The 19,998-nt window shown below is 43.5% G+C and overlaps 1 protein-coding gene across 6 annotated transcripts in view; it reads right to left on the bottom strand.

Moving 5' to 3' along the window:
* The window catches only part of SIPA1L2 (signal induced proliferation associated 1 like 2), a 228,768-nt gene that overhangs the window by 87,229 nt on the left and 121,541 nt on the right, over positions 1-19,998 (bottom strand). For all 6 annotated transcript variants that reach the window (XM_062210619.1, XM_062210616.1, XM_062210613.1 and 3 more), the window contains 3 exons: positions 7,284-7,417; positions 5,004-5,192; positions 33-207 (listed from right to left, as the gene is read on the bottom strand). In XM_062210619.1, coding sequence (XP_062066603.1) covers positions 33-207; positions 5,004-5,192; positions 7,284-7,417 — 498 coding nt within the window. The remainder of the gene's footprint in view (positions 1-32; positions 208-5,003; positions 5,193-7,283; positions 7,418-19,998) is intronic.

Raw genomic sequence — 19,998 nt, forward strand, 5'->3', positions numbered from 1 at the left:
TAAACTGGTGCACATACAAACATGAAGCTTACTTTTATTGTCTAGCTGAGCTCGATATTTACTGAATCCTTTCAGCCGTACTCGCTGGCCCAGAAGATCAAGGAATTCTTCAAAAGCTGGTCCCGCTGTCTCATTGTTATACATCTCTTCCTCTGTGCTCTGGCCTGCTTTGCAATAAAGGATCCCAATCTTGTGCTGAAAGCTCAGCTGAAATTGAGGGAGAAATGTAATTACTCAGCAAAGTCTATCAGACAAGCCAACTTCCAGTAAAATTAAAACTATACAAGCTTGGAGTTCTGTTCTCATAAAAGCACACCATAACAATTCCCATAAGCAAATGTTTGTACATCTATCCTTGTATACAATGCTAAAGTATACCCCAAACCCAGAACCCAAGATACAACTTGGGAAACATTAGAAATCTTAAGAAGGAAAAGGTATGGTCATTGCCATGTGGGGTTTGGCAGGTTTCCAAAAAGCATAGGCAGTAAGGTTGAAGCCTCTACTTAAAAATACAACAGTAAATACTGATCCTACATACTCCACAGAGTAATCAGTACTACCTTTGGAGTTGGAAAGAAAGTGATCATGATATTTAAAGGTTTTCCTCTCTGACGTCTAATGACTTTTCCTTCTTTAATTTGAATATTTATGGAAATATGTAACACTGTAAGGAAAAAAATCAAATCAAATTAAGGTCTGGTATGGAAAGAATCCCAATGGAAGTTGTGATATAAGTGGATAAACAGAAAAAAATGTTTTATGTCCCTAAATGTAAACTTCAGTTAAACAAGTAGTTATTTCTTACGTTTTTATTATCTTGAAAAGGAAGACATCTGTTAATTATACAATATGCCATAAAGAATTTTAATAGCAACTGAAGAGTTCCTGCTATAATCCTCTCTCTCAGTCAATGTCATGCTGGAAGCCACAGAATTTCCCAAGGCCAGGGAGAAATGGGATCCATTTTTATAGCTCTCTTATTTCCCCAAAGAGGAACTACTTCTCGCTCACGCAATCACAGCTCTTAATCTTACTACCAGCAATCCGAACCTCAGAGACTGACCCATTATCAGACACCACTGATTCCCTAAAGACCTCAATCCATAACACTGTTCATTTTTAGCACTGAGCTGTAAAAAGGAGCCTTTAATCAAAATTCATAGCTGACTATAGCAGTAAAATAAGGCAAAATGATACTCATTTCCCTTGAGCAGCAAAGTGATGAAAGCAGTCTCATCTGTATTATCATCTAATGACAACACACAATGTGAGGATAGCAGGAGACACCTGCGGGGTGACCTCAGCAGAGTGCAGGAAACATCCATCTGATTAAGTGCTATGGGAAAATACAAAAGGAAGTATCACCTGTTTATAATCAGCTACCTGAAGGAGGACTAGCAGATGCCATGGCACTATAGAAAGGGCATGTGCCGCAGGCCCCAGTCAGAACCATGAGCTCCCCAATCACACACTGTAAGGTAATGAGTCCTACCTTAAGTGTGTGATTATGATGTGGTGTGCACACGAGACTTGATTTTTATTGAATTAGTTCTTTAGTAGTGTCAATAAAAAAATTTAAATTCATCCAGAGACAAAGGAATAAATGTTTCTGATCACCTCAACTACCCAAACTGCAAACAGATCATCTTAAAAAAAATACCCTATTATTATTTCATAATAAATATTACTCACTCCTGAGTGACTTGGGACACATTGCAACATCTAACATCAGGGAAACACGATTGTCAACTATTACCCAGATGTTGGTGATCAGTGATTGCTGGAATCAAAACTAAGTCTATGATACGGCCTCAGAATGACTGATTGCTTTCCACCCTTATCTCACATAATGTTTCACATCCTCCTATCAGTGTGGTTTTTCTTTCACTATTAGAACAGGATTTCAGCTCTCCAGTTTATTCAGACCTTGCTTTAATGAGTCCCCCATTAGTACTATCAAATCTTAGGGCTCACATACAGAACTGCAATGCTTGTGCATTCTGACGCCTGCTGTTTCCCCCGCACCCAAAAGAGATCACCATTTATGAGCCCCATTCTGGAACTCACTCTGACCTGGTGGCTGCTGTCCTTGTTGGCCCATGCCCTGTTCCTTTACCTGCTGCTCAACTCACAGAAACGCCAGTGCCATCTCATCTGAGTACTATAATTGCCACCAAGGCCCCTGCCTGCCCCAGTCTGCCCTGTTTCCTCCATTAGGAAACCCCTTCCTCTTCTAGCACCCAGCTCTTTGTGCGGAAAGGCCTGGAGCAGAGCTGTTCAGAGCAACAGGGTTTGGGCACTGTTTTCTCATGCTGGTTAAGGAAAGCCCTCACTGCAGTGGGCCAGTTTCTCTAATTCTGCCAGGCTCGTGGACTTCTCTCTCTCTCTCTCTCTCTCTCTCTCTCTCTCACACACACACACACACACACACACACACATATGTTTGTCTATCTATCTTGTGAACTCTCATTCAGGAAAAGTTCAAATACTTAGTATCAGAAGCCCATATGAGATCCCTTTGTTGACTCACGGGTTATCAAATTCATACTTGTCACTTTCCAGCCTCAGAAAAAACTAGCCTGTGTCTAGATCCCAACTGTGAACAGGATTTGTGTTTCCACCCAAAAAGTCCCTAGACTCATGGGAATCAGGCAGTGGCTCACACCGGCTGCCAAGTCCCCAGGGGTGCTGTGATAGCTGCCAGACTCTGACTCTAGTACCATTAGTAAAACCAACAAGAACACCACCCCCTGAAATAGAGTCAACCACTTAGAAACAATTTTTTAAACATTTCTAGTGGCGACTTATAAGGATTCTTTAGAAACTTGGAAGTTAAAATAAAGCCATTCAATCGCTTTAGAAGTGAAGTTAACTGTATCTTTTTTCACATATTATAAGAATGAGATATCATTAAGAGTTAGGGATAAAATATTTCATACTGTACTTAGGTTTGAACATAATTTCAGGAAAATATATCACAATCAATTATAAAATCTAAAGAAAAAGCACATCAAACACAACTAGAACTATTAAATGCTGTTTTGTTTAAAAGCAGAACCCAATTTTCAAAATTAATTCTTTGATATCAGACTATAAATAGGTGTTCACTAAAAGTACTTCAGATGCACAGCTTCTGGATCTATTCAGCTCACAGATGTCTCAAATGCATGCTTCACTCTGATGAGACAGTAACTGCTCACCCCTCTGCAGAGAATCCCCAGATGCCTGGCAGCTGCCAGCATGCACAGCCTTGAGGGCCTCAGGGGCAAGTGGACCATCTAGGGAATTATCTAGAGCAGCCTCAGGGGGACAGACACTTCACTCAGCAGGCACCTGCTGTGCAGCACAGGGATACATTCTAAAGGGACAACCAACATCTCAGAAACACAAAGGGACACTGCTGTGTGAGAGGGAAGTCCTTCCACCCACTCCTCTACAACACAAAAATGAATGCTATTCTCATCCAGCCTGGGCCTGCTTGAACCCTGAGTTATGCGGACCAGTCTAGACACATCCTCTCCATCCTTCCACCACGTTTTCTCAAGCGTTTCACAGACAGTTCATACATTCCACATGCTCTACCAGTCAAGATCATGGCAAGCTTGTTCTGTGTGCCATACAATTTTAGAAGCCAACTGCTTAAGCTTAGAGTTTTGGCTGAGTTGTTTTTAACATACTCGCTTTTATTCTTGAGGCAGACAGACACTAGGATTATTCACAAAGCCAACTTCCTTTGGCTAATGATGAATTAATCTGTTAGGCCAATTATCATTTCAATGGTTTTGTAATTCCAGCCAATTAAGGTTATCAAAGATTCTACTTCACCCCAGTATTACTGGCTCAACCAAGAAATATTTCACATTCCCTCTAAAACATGCAAAAGAATTTTCCTTGGGAAATTTTATCTGTTGCTCTCCTCCCCTTTTTTTAAAAAAAAGACTTAAAAGTAAATTTACTCATTTAAAATAAATCACAAGAATTTGGGATCCTACCTTTCAGTTTTTTCTACAAGTTATCGTGCATATGAAACAGAAAGAGCTCATTCCTTCCTCTGGGCCACAATCCCAATCCTATCCATCACCAATTCTCTTCTGGACAATGGTAATAATCAGATAATCAAGCTCCATATCACCACTGGTATCTGTTTTCATCAGCTTGCCCAATTGCCTTTCCCCAGAATATTCTTCCTAAATTGCAGCTCTGATCATGTCACATTCCGAAAACCTTCAATGGCTCCCTGTTCCCTGCTGAGTCAACTACAAGCTCCCTAGCCTAGCAGACAATGTGCCATTTGCTCTACCTCAACTTATGGGTGCCCCCCTACAAATCTCCTTCTCCTTATGAAGAAACAAGACTAATCCCAGTTCCTAAAAGAGCCAACTACTCTTCTCTCCCTCTTGGAACTGTCCAAATCTAAAGGCCCACTGAAAATGGCACCTCCTTCCGGAGTTTTGCCTGGCTGGACATTATTTCTTCTTTGCCCCCCACAGCACTCAATGCAAGCACACCTCTTCACCATCTCTTACGCCACTGCCTTGCAGAGGACATTGTGCTCTTGGTCTTCCTGTTCCCACAGCTAAGGACTAGGTCTTAGCTTTTAAATCTTCCCAGCGTATGCTGCGCACACCAGGTTGTCAGCAGACGCCTGCCACACAGGGGACAAGAATAAATGTTGGTTCATGGAAAAGGGTAGATGTGAGATTTTCAAACCTTGACAAAAAACATCTCCAACTTCTACGAATCATGGCATCAGATGTGTTCCTGCTGGTTGGAACTTATCAGAACCTTTATAACAACTCAGCAGGAGGTGTGCTAAGCTCCCAGGGCACCATGATTCTCAACTAGTAGAAAGGCAAATCGGGGGGGGGGGGGGGGGGCGGAATTAGAGAATATGTTCTAATAAATGGTCTTAAAAGAGAAATGGATAGGAAAGCTCCAAAATGCTTGGAAATATAAAATACACCCGCATACACACATATAATCTTACACATCATACACACCCCTTGTTCGTCAAGCTTGAGCAGTTGTTCTGGGACCTTGGGTGAGTTGGCAGCCTGCCGCAGGCACGGGATGCTCAGCTCTGGAATGACGTACTCTAGAACTTCTTTGAGCGGCAGGCCTCGTGCTGTTCCGTGCCTAGCAGTAGAGGGTATAGCGTCTTCTAAGATTGCTCCTCTCAGGGTGGTAAGCTGCAGTGGTGAAACATTAAGACTTCGGTTAATACTTACTCTTGGTTACCCAGTTAGAGTATAATTGTCGGCTGCTTAAAAATGAAGAAGACATGCAAGGCTCGTTTCTGAATGATGTCAAGAGACTGAAGTACTACCTAGGAAGAAATAAAATCAACATTTAAACCATCTTTAATCAGTAAGAGTATGCAGGCATTAGGAATAAATCAGGCAGGGTCGAAATCATCAGAGGAAGCCCTAAGAGTGAGAACAAGGCACAGCAGGGCTTTGACAAATCAGGACATTCCTACCATGTTCTGCACCCCAACGGGAAAGACACAGAAGGACCCACACATGATCTTCTTGGGCCCAATCATAATCACTCTTCTTCCAGTCTTTTTCTTTTTCCTATTTTCCTATTTTTCTATATCTTTTCTTCCACTCCTTCTTTTTTACCTTCTTCGATTTAATTTTCCATGCTGGCCATTCCTGAGGCTGACTGTGCATAGCCTCTGGCAGCCCTGGCAGGGTGATTTGAGGTAGAGAAGAAAAATCAGCCAATTTTGGCTCATGATTTGGTATACATCCTCAAACAGGCCACAAAAGCATAGGGCTGCCATATGGAGCACAGGCCTCAGAGCCCACTGGATGAGAAAAAACCCAGCACTGCAGTTCCAGACAGCTGGCTCTAATCCCAACTCCTCTGATTGTGCTAGAGACCCAACAACAGGAACTGTGATGGTGGCCACAGGATGCCTAGTATTTGCTGAATGGTCCATAACACTAGCTGAGAAAACTAAGAGCCATGATGAGAATGTCCTCTATCTTCACAAACATGGTAGCACACAACCACACTAAGCACAGGGCACATGAAAAGTGACTAGTGTGACTGAGGAAATAAATGTGTAATAATTTTATTTAGTCACATTAAATGAAATAGTCACCTCTGGCTAACAGATAACGAACTGCGAAGCACAGATCTGTAACTTAAGGTACTCTACTTCACTTGAGAGAAGTCTTTATCCCTTATAGCGCCTTGGCCACTGGAACACTTATGCACTAGGTATGATACACAGGATTTTATTCACTTACGAAGCTTCAGGAAGTGAGAAATAGGTTCTCTTCTCTGGAAATAGCCAAGCAGAGAACACATTCTGGAATATCTGGTGCTAGTTTGAGTCCAATTAAAATGGACTAAGGAAATAAAACCTAAGTGCAAGACTAAGTGCAAACTAAGTGCAAATCTAAGTGCTCAGCCAGCCTATCTATTTAGTTAAGCAAACTGGGCCATTTGAAACAATCTCACTTTCACTCAAGACCAGCAAGGAGGGACCAGTGCTGTGGTGCAGTGGGTTAATGCCCTGGCCTGAAGCACTGGCATCCCATATGGGCGCTGGCTCTAGTCCCAGCTGCTCCTCTTCCAAGGCAGCTTTCTGCTATGGCCTGGGAAAGCAGTAGAAGATGGCCCAAGTCCTTGGGCCCCTGTACCCGCGTGGGAGACCTGGAGAAAGCTCTTGGCTCCTGGCTTTGGACTGGCACAGCTCCAGCCATTGCGGCCAATTGGGGAATGAACCATAGGATGGAGGACCTCTCTCTCTGCCTCTCTCTGTGTAACTCTGATTTTCAAATAAATAAATAAATCTTAAAAAATAAAACAAAACAAAAAAACAAAAAACGACAAGCAAGAAAATAATCTAGGCCCTCAATATAACAAAGTGTGGGTAGACAGTACTAGTATCTTATAAGAGCACAAATCAAACATTCGCTCCATCACAGGCTACCTGCTTTTCTCCACTAGATGTTGAAGTCATTTTTAAACCTCACCTGGACTGTATAGTGCATATTTGTCCTCTCTTAGCCCTCCAAACCTTCCATTTTTATCATGTTATCCTTTACATCGGGTGGCAGTAAAATCACTGCCACTTAACAACCATTATAAGTCTCCAAATTGTTTATTTGAAATAAAATATTACAACCTTGTTTTCAATGATGCTAAATGCTGTGATTATTAACATTAGAAAAATACATTTGAGACCCTAACACAAAGGAAAGCAATCATATCAAAAGTGGTTTAGACTTTCACCCAGGTAAGAACGCCAAGCAGCCCATTACCTCACTGGTCCTGAAAGCCACCCTATAGTTGAACTGGGACCCTTCTTTCTCCTTAGCATCTTCCACCTTCTCTCTCCGGATGCTGACTGCCACCGGGCCGAGGTTTTCATCGATTCCAAAATAGTTTTGGTGCTCTACGACAGAAGATAGTGGTGGCATCAAAAAGAAAGAAAGAAACAGCGGGATGGCTATCTAGGAGTCAGGGCAGCAAGTGCATCTCAAGAAAGACCACACAGCTCAAAATCGATGATTTTCCTGGATGTGCTTGATCATATTTTCTGGTTTCCGTAAAGACTTATTTTTCATCTCATTTTTGTTCTCTCTGTTCTCTGCTTCTGCTGTTCATTGACTCACAAGTGGCAGAAGCCTTCCCATCCCAAAGCTGTGATTTTGCTATTCCATGACTTGCACCACTGGAAAGGGTGTCTTACCATTCTTAGCAACCGTCTAAGAGGAACAGGGCCAATTGTAGGATGATGTTGAAAAGCTTCCATTCTCTGGGGAAGCGACCTTCTTTGATAAAGGGCACCACTGTTACCTAACTAACCAGCTACAGTTAAATTAAACATCTAGATCAACAGTGAAGTGGCAAAGATCACCCTTTCATTACAACATTACTGGGATACCAAAAGTCTAGTGAAATTTATCAACACGAAATACATATATGGTCATTAGGTGGTTAAGATCAAATTCTATCCATAATCCCAACAACTCAGTTTACTATGCTATCAGTTAATCATTTTTTTCCCCACAAAAATCACTGGTCCTTGAGACAGATCTAAAAATCACACAATCTGGGGCAGATATTTAGTCTAGCTGTTAAGATGCCTGGGTCCCACATCAGAGTCCTGGTTCAATACCCAACTCCAGCTCCTACTTCAGCTTCCTGCTGATGGAGACCCTGAGAGACAGTGGTGATGGCTCAGGTGATGGGTTTCCTGCCACCTGTGTAGAAGACCTGGACTGAATTCCTAACTCCTGGCTTCAGCCCAGTCCCAGCCACTGTGTGCATTTGGGGAATAAACCAACAGATGAGGAGCTAGCAGGCTCTCTGTCTCTCAAATAAGGAAAAGAAATTCTTTTTAAAAATCACACAATTTCCTGATAGGAGTGAACCTTGAGGCCACCTTGTCCATCTAGCACAGAGATCCTCCAGGGGCTGGTGCTGTGGCGTAGTGGGTAAAACCGCGGCCTGTGGTGCCAGAATCCCATATAGGTGCTAGTTTGAGTCCAGGCTGCTCCACTTGTGATTCAGCTCTTTGCTATGGCCTGGGAAAGCAGTGGAAGATGGCCCAAGTCCTTGGCCCCTTCACCCATGTGGGAGACCCAGAAGAAGCTCCTGGCTCCTGGCTTTGGATTGGTGCAGCTCCGGCCTGTTGCAGAGTGAACCAGTGGGTGGAAGACCTCTCTCTCTCTCTCTCTCTCTCTCTCTCTGACTCCCCTTCTCTCTGTGTGTAACTCTGGCTTTCAAATAAATAAATAAATCTTAAAAAAAAAAAAAAAGAAAAAGAAAGAAATCCTCCAGGATATCCTTTCTAAGAGACGGTCAGTAGTTAGTCTCTTACTCAAATGTACAATAACATGTGGCAAGCACTGTTTCAGCAGTGGAGACAAAGAAAATTCCAGAAAATAATCTCTATTCAAGAAACAGATATCCTAATTTGAGCCCTTCCAATGATGGGAAGTTCACTGTTTTGTGAACAATTCTCTCTGGACTGCTGGACAAGGTTTCTTTTCAGTGAGTTCAGCTAAAAGTAATCAGAACTACTTCATTACAATCTTTAAACTTTTTAGTTTCTTCTGAAATCACCCAAACAACACGCAAGACATGCTCCCACCCATAAAAAATAGGAGCAGGTACTTCAATTAGTGTTTAAAAATGTATCTATTTTTAGCAACCCCGTTATACTCATAATTCATGCAGAGCAGGTGGTGGATGCAAACCCCAGGTGTTATTCATTTATTTCTTAATGCACCGCTGCCAGGTCAGTTCTCCAAGGTGTAGACTCATAAAATCAATTTTTTTTTTTCACTTTAAATGCAAGACATCACGTTTATCCCTTTTGAATGTCACCTCATTGATTTTGGCCAATCTTGTCTGACTCTGAGTTTTTAGTTTAAATAAGCACAAAATAAAGAACATGTATAAGCTTGAAAAGCCTTCGTAGGTACTCAGAAGGCTTTTGGTTATGGTAAAATGCTCTGCCATTTACCTGCAAAGCAAATGAGGTTAATTCTGACATTATCTCCCCTCAGGGCCAGTCAGGACTAGAAGCGGCAAGTAAACTATTTTAGGGGATGAAAGGTGAATGACTGATTTAGTGTAGCCCCAGAATTACATAAAAAGAAACCTATTTTTTTTTTTAATGAGAAATAAATGCATTCCTTAGGTATGCTGTAAACTGATAATGCCCAAGGTAACTGTTACAAACAAACAATTCCATTGAAATTAAACAAGCATTTAAAAAGTCTCTGCTTGAAGAGAGCTGAAGCAGAAGCAGTTGTTTGTGACTTCATTACAGCTTAAAAAACATTCAGTGAAAACCAAGGAGACTAAGTTAATTGTCTACTTCAAACTACTTGGTATATTATCATTTTATTACTTCTTTAAGTTGGCATTAGTGACTTCTAGACCCATGCATGGCATTATACTGGATCCTGTGGAAAATGCTTCTTTGAATCCCATTAAGTTGGGTGGTACTAATGCCATCTTACATGTTAAAGGGATCATTTTAAGTGCATAACTGATCATACAGATAGGAGTAAGTGTCAAACGGATCACATAAATAAGACCAAGTGTCTGCTAATAACAATAGATAGAATTAAAAAGGAGAGAATGATTCAGCAAGGGAGGCAGGCCACACAACAGACTCACAGAATGACAAATGCCCTAAACAGCACTCTGGCCTCAGAATCAGACCTTAAGGCATTCGGATCCAGCTGAAAAGCCCATGAGAGCATTTCAGGCATGGAAAGCCAAGACATTGTGGCAAAAAAAGACCTACATGAAGGATCTCTGTGAGTGAGATCTCTGTGAGTGAGTAGGGGCCATCAAGAAGAAGAAGGTACCAGGGATGGCACTGTGGTGTAGCAGGTAAAGCTGCTGCCTGTTGTGCCAGCATCCTATGTGGGTGTCAGTTCGAGTCCTGGCTGCTCCACTTCTGATTCAGCTCTCTGCTATGGCCTAGGAAAGTAGTGGAAGATGGCCCAAGTCCTTGGGCCCCTGCACCAGCATGGGAGAACTGGAAGAAGCTCCTGGATCCTGGCTTCCGATTGGCACAGCTCCAGCTGTTGTGGACAATTAGAGTGAACCAGTGGATGGAAGACCGTTCTCTCTGCCTCTCCTTCTCTCTGTGTTAACTCTTTCAAATAAATAAATCTTAAAAAAAAAAAAAAAAAAAAAAAGGCTGGCGCTGCAGCTCACTAGGCTAATCCTCCGCCTGAAGCGCCAGCACCCGGGGTTCTAGTCCCGGTCGGGGCGCCGGATTCTGTCCCAGTTGCTCTTCTTCCAGTCCAGCTCTCTGCTGTGGCCCGGGAGTGCAGTGGAGGATGGCCCAAGTGCTTGGGCCCTGCACCTGCATGGGAGACCAGGAGAAGCATCTGGCTCCTGGCTTCAGATTGGCGCTGTGTGCCGGCCTTAGCAGCCATCTGGGGGGGTGAACCAATGGAAGGAAGACCTTTCTCTCTGTCTCTCTCTCTCTCACTGTCTAATTCTGCATTTCAAAAAAAAAAAAAAAAAAAAAGAGGAGGAGGAACCTTTCTCTGAAGGGAGGAGGAGAGAACTTCCACTTTGCTTATGGCCCTGTCTAAATATTGACGGATTTTTGTGGACTCAAAAGGCTTCCATAGCCTTGGCAGCTCATGACAAGAGCTTCGGATGATCACTGATGTCATAAAGAAGAGTGTCAGTTGTTAAATCAACAACAGGAGTCGCTGTGCATTTGCTCCCCATGTAGGACCTCTGTCCTTAATGAGTTGTGCTAAGAGTATTAACAGTAAAACTTGTCTTCAAACAGTACTTTATACTTTATGTGTCTGTGTGGGTGCAAACTGTTGAACACTACTTAGTATAGAGTAGGTCTTCTGTATATAAAGATAACTAAAAATGAATCTTAGTGAAGAATGGGATGGGAGAGGGAGTAGGAGGTGGGATGGGAATGGGGGTGGGAGGGCAGGTATGGAGGGAAGAACCACTATATTCCTAAAGCTGTACCTATGAAATCTATGTACCTATGAAATCTATATTTATTAAATAAAATCTTCCTAAAAAAAAAGAAAATGCATCTTGGAACTTAAAAGTCAATCAGTTTAGAATTTTCCTACTTGCAATTAGTCAACTCCTAACAGGAACTTTCATTAACTACCTAAGTGAGTTTTCATAAGCCAAATGCATTAAGAAAAATATTTAGAAAATATAAGAACACACAACCAGTCAACAAGCAAAAGCTCCCTTCCTAAAACACACTTCAGGAAGCTATTTGCAAAAATATCCCAAACAGGTCCATAGTATGCATGTGATGAACTCTGTGGATTGAACCAAAAGAGCTGCAAATTATTTGAAGCAGAAAAAGAGTGACTAAAGCAATTCAAATGTTATGGTAGAACTGAAAGCCCCAGATTGTGTGATTCACAGCACTGCTTATAGTATCCGACAGCTGGAAGTGGCTACAGGGACAGAAAACAGATCCCCTGGGCCTGAAGACAGGGCAAGGGGCTGACTACAGAGGAATAGGGCGGAATGTTCTGGGGTGACGGAAGAACTCTCCATCTTGATTGTGGTAGTGGTTACGTGTCACACATATTTTTCAGAACTCTGAGAACCACACACTAAAAAGGGTGAATTTTACTCTATGTAGATTACCTCCATTTATTTATTTATTTATTTGACAGGCAGAGTTAGACAGTGAGAGAGAGAGACAGAGAGAAAGGTCTTCCTTTTTCCATTGGTTCACCTCCCAAGTGGCCACTATGGCCGGTGCGTTGCACCCATCTGGAGCCAGGAGCCAGGTGCTTCCTCCTGGTCTCCCATGCAGGTGCAGGGCCCAAGCACTTGGGCCATCCTCCACTGCACTCCCGGGCCACAGCAGAGAGCTGGACTGGAAGAAGAGCAACCGGGACAGAATCCGGTGCCCCGACTGGGACTAGAACCCGGGGTGCTGGCACCGCAGGCGGAGGATTAGCCTAGTAAGCCGCGGCACCAGCCATTACCTCCATTTTTAAAAAGGGGATGGAGGGATGCCAATGGAATGAAGAACAAATGCCCTTGGCAATGGCTGAGGTCTTTCAGAGACAAGTCATGTCCATCTCACCCCTACCTAGCTGCTGAGGACAATGCCCACTCCTCATGTAATCACTAGCACTCATTCCCTCTTCTTGGCTACTGCTTAATCCTCCACCTGTGACAAACTCTGTTCTGCTCAGGATCTCTAAGGCAATAAGCTTCCTGGCCCTGTCTTACCAGACCCAGCTGCTGTTTCTGACACTAGTGGCCACACACTCATTGTTGGTTCCACTATTTCTTTGATGTCTGTACAGCTCCTTTCACAGTGAGAGGTCTCCTTGGTCTTTCCCTCTGGGTTTCCCATGTGCTTCCTCCTCTGGCTGCTCCTTTGAACAGGGGTGTTTCCCAAGGCTCCATCCTTAGCCCCTGGCAGTATATTTTGATTCTGTCTCTGTATTTATACTTATCTATCTAAAAGTCTATCATCTGCCTTTCTTTCCATCTACCCATCCACCCATCTTCTCCTTTAAATTCCACAGCCTGCTGCTCATACCTCAGATCTGTGCCTCGACCTGCCCACTGTGCCTGGACTGCCTTCCGCTTCTCTTCATCTGACCTTCTCACTCGAAGCTAAGACTCAACCCAAGTCTCACTCCCACGGGCAATACTCCCTCTCCTCCACAAAAGGCCCACTTCCCTCACACTGTGCGTCACACTTTGGCCTACTATTACAGTGCCAAATAAACAACAGACGCTCAAAAAGTCATTCTTCCATTACTGAACAGCAATAGTCTCCCCTGCTATTGTCTCCAAGGGATGGTTGTCTGACCTCAGCCAGGAACATCAGAATAAAAGCAAGTGGATAGATCTTTCCATGCTAGGAAGTAGTGGGACCATGAAGTCTTGGCACCCACAAATGTAACAGGCATTTTCTTCAGGGAGATGGACAATATGGTTTCTTAAAATATTCATAAAAACTGGGAACTCATGTACCTGTTAGAATTTATATGGTGTATCCGTGTCCTATTGCTACCCTAACAAATTACCATAAACGTGGTGGCTTATAACAAATCTATTTACTGTCCTACAGCTCCAGAGGTCAGGAGACCAGTCAGTTAAAACGGACAAAACCTTGGTCCTGCATGGACCTTGGAAAGCTCTAGAGGAAGATCTGACACCTTGTCTGTCTTTCCCAGCCGCTAGATTCACATTCCTTGCATTTCTTGGGTAATGGCCCTGCCCCATCTTCAAAGTCAGCAGTGGTCACCTGTCCTCCCTCTTACCAGGACACCTGTGATAGCAGTTAGGTATTGGCCAGATCTCCACTGGATAATCCAGGATAACCCCCATCCCCACATCTTTAATCTAATCACATCTGCAGAGTCTCTTGCCATCCAGAGAGCCTGGACACCTCTGTAAGCCATTATTGAGCCTATACTGCACATATTTAATCCATTTAAAGTCATTAATTCAAACAGTGAGCAGGGGATACATTTCAATGGTGATCAATTCCAGGGGTAGAATACTGAGTGAGACATAGAGCCTGCTTCAAAACACCTGAGTGCAGTAGGTGGGAATACTAAATAGGGAAGAATTACACACTCTTGGTCCTATGACAGGAGTAAGCATCAGTACAGTGGAAGCCCTGCAAACACCCAGAAACAAAAAATCTGAGAAAAATGACACATGTACAGTCCAAGCCAATGTCACAAGTGCCATCTACTCTATTTTAAACCCAGTAATACATGAGCCTAATTTTTAAAAAGCCAAACTGTTCTTCCTGGCTTTAAGAAAACAAATCAGTAGTCCCTTGCTCCCTCCTTCATTATTAATTCTATTCCCAGAAAACAATTCCTTGAATTCTTTTACATATTAAGTATTCTCATCCATGGACGATATGCCCCATATATTTATTTAGAGTTTCAATTGCTGTTGATAATGTTGTATAGCTTTCTGTATTAGTCATTCACCTTTCTTCAGATTTAGTGTTAGCCTGCTGATACTTTGTGGTAATGTAAATGTTATCTTTTTAAAAACCTCACTTTCTGGTGGTATGTTTCAAGTACACAGGCAAATAAGATTATAAATTTGGTGATGTTGAAGCTACTGACTTAGAAGATTGGTCCTTTACTCCTTATATGATTTATCCACAATGGTCCATCTCATTTTAAAATCTATTTCCTATTGGACTGATCAGGCAGAGGCTAGCCTTAGGACACATAGGTCTTTCTCTTGAGCCAGTGTCCCTGGAAAGGCTCTCCCAGTGTCCTATCTGGAGGTATTTAGTCCAAATTAGGGAAAGGGGCTGGGTACCTCACTGTGCTGACTTTCACTTAATCCCAGTTCTTATGAGGAGCCTTAGCCCCCCTACACCACCACCACCACCACCACGGCAGGCAGAAACCATCTGCTCAGGCTGCTCCTGCTTGTCCACCTGCTCTGGCAGATCTTGCCTTCCGCTGATTCGCTGTAGCTCTTTCTCCTTGTATGGCACTAGGCCCATTTTGTATTTACTCACTGTCATTTCTAGTGATACTTTGGAAGGGGGAAGAGATCACACGTGTTTTCAATTCATTCTATTTAAGTAGCAGTCCCAAATCCACTTGCTGTGTAAAACCCGTAATTCCAAGAAACCTGATTACTTGTTTCTGAATCTGGGCTTTGCTACTTATCACCGGCTTAACCATGGGCAGCATTCTGCCTGCCTCCTTCAAGAAACAGTGTGCTATAGCTTGAGTGGTCCCCAAAGGTTCATGTGTTGGAAGCCTGACCCCAGCATGGCAGTGTTGACAGGTGGGATTTTGAGAGGTGGAACACAGTGGGAGGTCCTTAAGTCTTGAGGGCCCTGCCCTCAGAAGGGAATAAAGTAGCTCCTGTGTGACCCCTTGGTAGTGTCCATGAGAACGAATTACCATAAAAGCCTAAACCTGACCCCTAAGCCTCTCCGGCTTCCTATTTGAGATGTGATCGCTTGCTCCACATACCCCTGCCATGGTTCTCATCCATGAGGCTATGTAGTCAACAAGGCCCTAATCAGAACTGAGCCAACGTCAGTGCCAAGCCTTTGAGCCTCCCTAACTGTGAACAGAACAGACTTCTCGTATTTTCTGACAGTGACAAAAAGATAACACTATGTGTGTGTGTGTGTGTGTGTGAGACACATTGTTACCACTGAACTAGAAAGGCATTATAGCTGAAGGCAAGCTTGATTTTACTGGGAGAAAAACTATATCAAATCAATAAGGAAGTACATATAGAACACTGTATGAAATAACAGTATTATAGGACATTTTGCTTTTTAACACAGTCCAGTACAGTTCAAGTCATCCTAAAGGATATTGGCCTTCAATCTCAGAACGCGAATCTATAATCGTCTAGAAAGACTAATTTGCACTCATGGCGGTCTTTTCAAGAAAGCAATGGCTATACAGTATTTCACTAAATAATTTCTATCAGAAATTAGTATTTTATTTTACTTTTTTAAAGACTTATTTATTTATTTGAAAGTCAGAGTTACACAGAGAGAGGAGAGGCAGAGAGAGAGAGAGGTCTTCCATCTGATGGTTCATTCCCCAATTGGCTGCAACGGCCGGAACTGCACCGATCTGAAGCCAGGAGCCAGGAGCTTCTTCTGGGTCTCCCACATGGGTGCAGGGGCCCAAGGACTTGGGCCATCTTGTACAGCTTTTCCAGGCCATATCAGAGAGCTGGATCAGAAGTGGAGCAGCTGGGACTCGAACTGGTGCCCACATGGGATGCCGGCGCTTCAGGCCAGGGCATTAACCTGCTGTGCCACAGCACCGGCCACCAGAAATTAGTATTTTAAAAATCCCAATTTTGTGTATTACCCTTTTCATCAATGATGGCAGTCAAGTTAGAGAAAATAGTTTTTCCCTTTATTCCTAGCTCTGTAACCCATACACTACACGCATTTTCAATTTTGTATCACTCATACTGTATTTTAAAAAATTTTCATTTGTTTATTGGAGAATCAGAGAGAGGGCTAGTGCTGTGGCATAGTGGATAAAAGCCACTGTGTGCAATACTGGCATCCCATATGGGCACTGGTTTGAGACCCAGCTGCTCCACTTCCAATCCAGCTCTCTGCTATGGCCTGGGAAAGCAGTAGAAGATGGCCCAAGTCCTTGGGCCCCTGCATCTGCATGGGAGACCTGGAAGAAGCTCCTGGCTCCTGGCTTCGGGTCGGCCCACGTCCAGCCATTGCAGCCATTTGGGGAGTGAACCAGCGGATGGAAGATCTCTCTCTCTCTCTGTCTCTGCCTCTGTCTCTCTCTCTCTCTCTCTCTAACTCTGCCTTTCATAAAATAAATCTTAAAAAGCAGCAGCAGCAGCAGCAGCAGCAGCAGCAGCAGCAGCAGCAGGGAGACAGATAAGACAGAGGGCGGGAGCTTCCGTCCACTGGTACACGTGCTAAATACTCATGATGGCTGGGTGCAAAGTCAGGAGCTTAAACCAAGTCTCCCAGGAATCCAATTACCTGAGCCATCATCTGCTTCCTCCCAGGGTCTGCACTGGAAGGAAGCTGGAGTCAGCACCTGAATCCAGGGACTCTGCCATGGGATGTGGGCGTCTTGACTGCTAGGATAAACGACTGCTCCCCGTGATTGACATACTTCTCACACGCAGGCAGAGAGGAGGCTCCTGCTGTTTACGAGCATCACAGCCGTGGACTTCCAGCTTTTATGTCTCCTAGCTACTTTCTAAGGGAACTTGTCTAGCTTTTGGTTTCATCAAGGAATACAGCAGGCTACCTGGATGTGTTTCTGAGGAAATCAAACTCTTCTGCTGGGTAAGGCAGCATACTGTCCAGCTTTGATAGGGGCATCACTATACCCCATGAAGACATGAACACAGTGCGTCTTCCAGAGCCCCAGGAGGGAAAAGTGGGCTCTTCGACGTGATAGCTGCACCCTTCTCATGTTAATGCCCAGGCCAAGAAGCCCTGGGCGCCCTGGGCAGAGGCTGCCAGGCAAGCCCCGCTCAGTGCCGTGTGCTTGCAGACCCGCACCCACCACAGGCTGTCCTCATTTCCAAGATGATTTCCATATAACTGCTTCAAGGGGAATCACAAGAAATCCTTCCTTGGCAGAAAAGGGAGCTGTGAAAAGACTGTTGAGAGGCTGAACGAAAAGCCACACATCATGCAAATACAACAGGACAAGACAGAAGAAAACCGCTTAACAAGACTGCAGTGCAGGAAGTGAAAGTCAGTGCATCATTCCAGTACATCTGGCTGTTCAATAAAGAGGGAGAAGAAAATATCAGTGCAGAAAAGGAAAGAAAAAAAAAAAATGGGGGAGTGTGTGACTCACATGAAGACCTTACCCAAAGGCTGTTTCCAGATTTCGCAATGCCTTGGGAGGTTTATTTGGTAAGTCACTAATGAACTGAACAGATAAGGATCACAACTGTGCAGAGCCTCCTCTCTGCCTTGCAGGATTTATCAAAGTGGCTAGTACCCAGCGGCCACTATTTATGAGTACACTAAAGCCACAAGCAACTGTGGATCTGTGCCCTCAAATCCTTTAATTGGTTAATATGCACAGGAGAAGCGTGCCTGCAAGATCTCTGTTCTTTCAACGGGGCGTTGATCCTTTAACTGTGGACGGCTCTCTGCTGACCTCGGTTACGTCCCGGGCTGCAGCTGGCTGCTCTCTGTATTCCCATGTACCAGGGATCGCCTGTACACTTTCCCTCCAAATAGCTGCATGTATTCAGTTTCAGTCACCTTCTCTGCTCTCTAGCACTCTAGAAGTTGAAAGAAAAAGTGGGGGCCAGCATGGTGGCGTGCCAGGTAAAGCTGCTACCTGTAACATCAACATTCCATATGGTCACTGGTCCGAGTCCTAGCTATTCCACTTCTGATCCAACTCCCTGTTAATGGCCTGGGAAAAACAGCAGAGGATAGCCCAAGCGCTTGGGCCCCTGCCACTCATATGGGAGAACCAGATGAAGCTTCTGGCTTTGGCCTGGCCCAGCCCTGACAGTTGTAGCCATCCGGGGAGTGAAACAGTAGATGGATTATATCTCTGTCTCTCCTCCTCTCTCTGTTACTTTGACTTTCAAATAAATACACAAATTTTTTTAAAGAATTTATTTTAAAGAAAAAGTAAATAAATAAGTGAGTGAATAAAATAGAGGAATGAACTGAATGATGGGAACACGTTTTGAGAACTGTGTTGTCAGGGAATTCCATCTCTGTACAAACATTGTGGAACGTGCTTAGACAAACGAAGACAGCCATGACAGCACTAAGTGCATCATCTTACAGGACCACTGTTACATGTACAGTCCATCACTGACCAAAACATCATTAGGTTGTGCATGACTATAACAGCACTCACTTATTGCAGGTAATAGCTTTAAGTGTCATTTGACAACTTCAAGAAAGTTCAACTGCTCTACTAATGTTTCATGGATAAAATTAGTGAGTTTACCATCATGGGAAAATTAATAGATTTCTGTTGTGTAACTTTTTGCTCCTTTGACTCAAATTTAACCAAAGTATTAGCTAAGCTTGAAAGACTGGCAGCATTATAATTAAAATAATATTAAATTTTATTTTGACATAAATTAACTCATTTCATCCTTCCTATGAGAGGAGTCACAACTATTATCCTTATTTTACATGGACAAGCTCCAGGTCACAATCTGGTGAGACAGAATTAGGAAGCAAAGCTAAGTGGTCTGGCTCTACAGTTTTCTCATGGGGAGCAAACCAAGGATGACAAAATTCATGCATGAGTTTAAATTACATAAATCACCAATGTAAGTAATGAACTCACAACTGAAGATGATGCAACCAATCTGTCCTGAATATAAGGATGTTCACTCAAAAGTCATCAATTTAAATAAGACAGTGAAAGACTAAGGCAGCTATCAAAGAATTCCTTCAATACGCTGTAATTTTTAGTATTATGTTCTCCAAAGAGGAAGAAAACACTAGGTGAGTGTGAAAGGACTTGTTGTGTAAAAGGCGAGAAGAGGGGTGGCAAGGGGACAGTTACCTACGTTTTATTTCTTAAGTGGGATAAACAGTGAAATACATTTTACATCTGAACAAGGTAGGTTTTACTGAGCCTCCAGGTTCTCCTTATGTCCCAAAGACCTTTACTTCCAGGGAAGCAGGTGCAGCAGTTAAGCCACCACATGTGACACCCACACCCCCTATCAGAGTGCCTGGGTTTGAGTCCCAGCTTTGCTTCCAATCCAGCTGCCTGCTACTGTGCACCCTGGGGAGGCAGCAGATGATGGTTCAAGTAGCTGAGTCTCTGCCACCCACATGGGAGACCCAAACTGGATTCAAGGCTCCTGGCTTCAGCCTGGCCCAGCCCCAGGTTTTGTAGGTATTTGGCAAACTGCCTGGTGGATAGAAGATATCTCGCTTTTTTCTCTGCATTTGACATAAACAAATAAACAAATCTTTAAAAAAAAAAAAAAAAAAGACCTCTACTTCCAACTTATTGTACCAGT

The sequence above is a fragment of the Lepus europaeus genome, chromosome 14 (assembly GCF_033115175.1).
Source record: "Lepus europaeus isolate LE1 chromosome 14, mLepTim1.pri, whole genome shotgun sequence".
NCBI classification, from domain to species: Eukaryota; Metazoa; Chordata; class Mammalia; order Lagomorpha; family Leporidae; genus Lepus; species Lepus europaeus.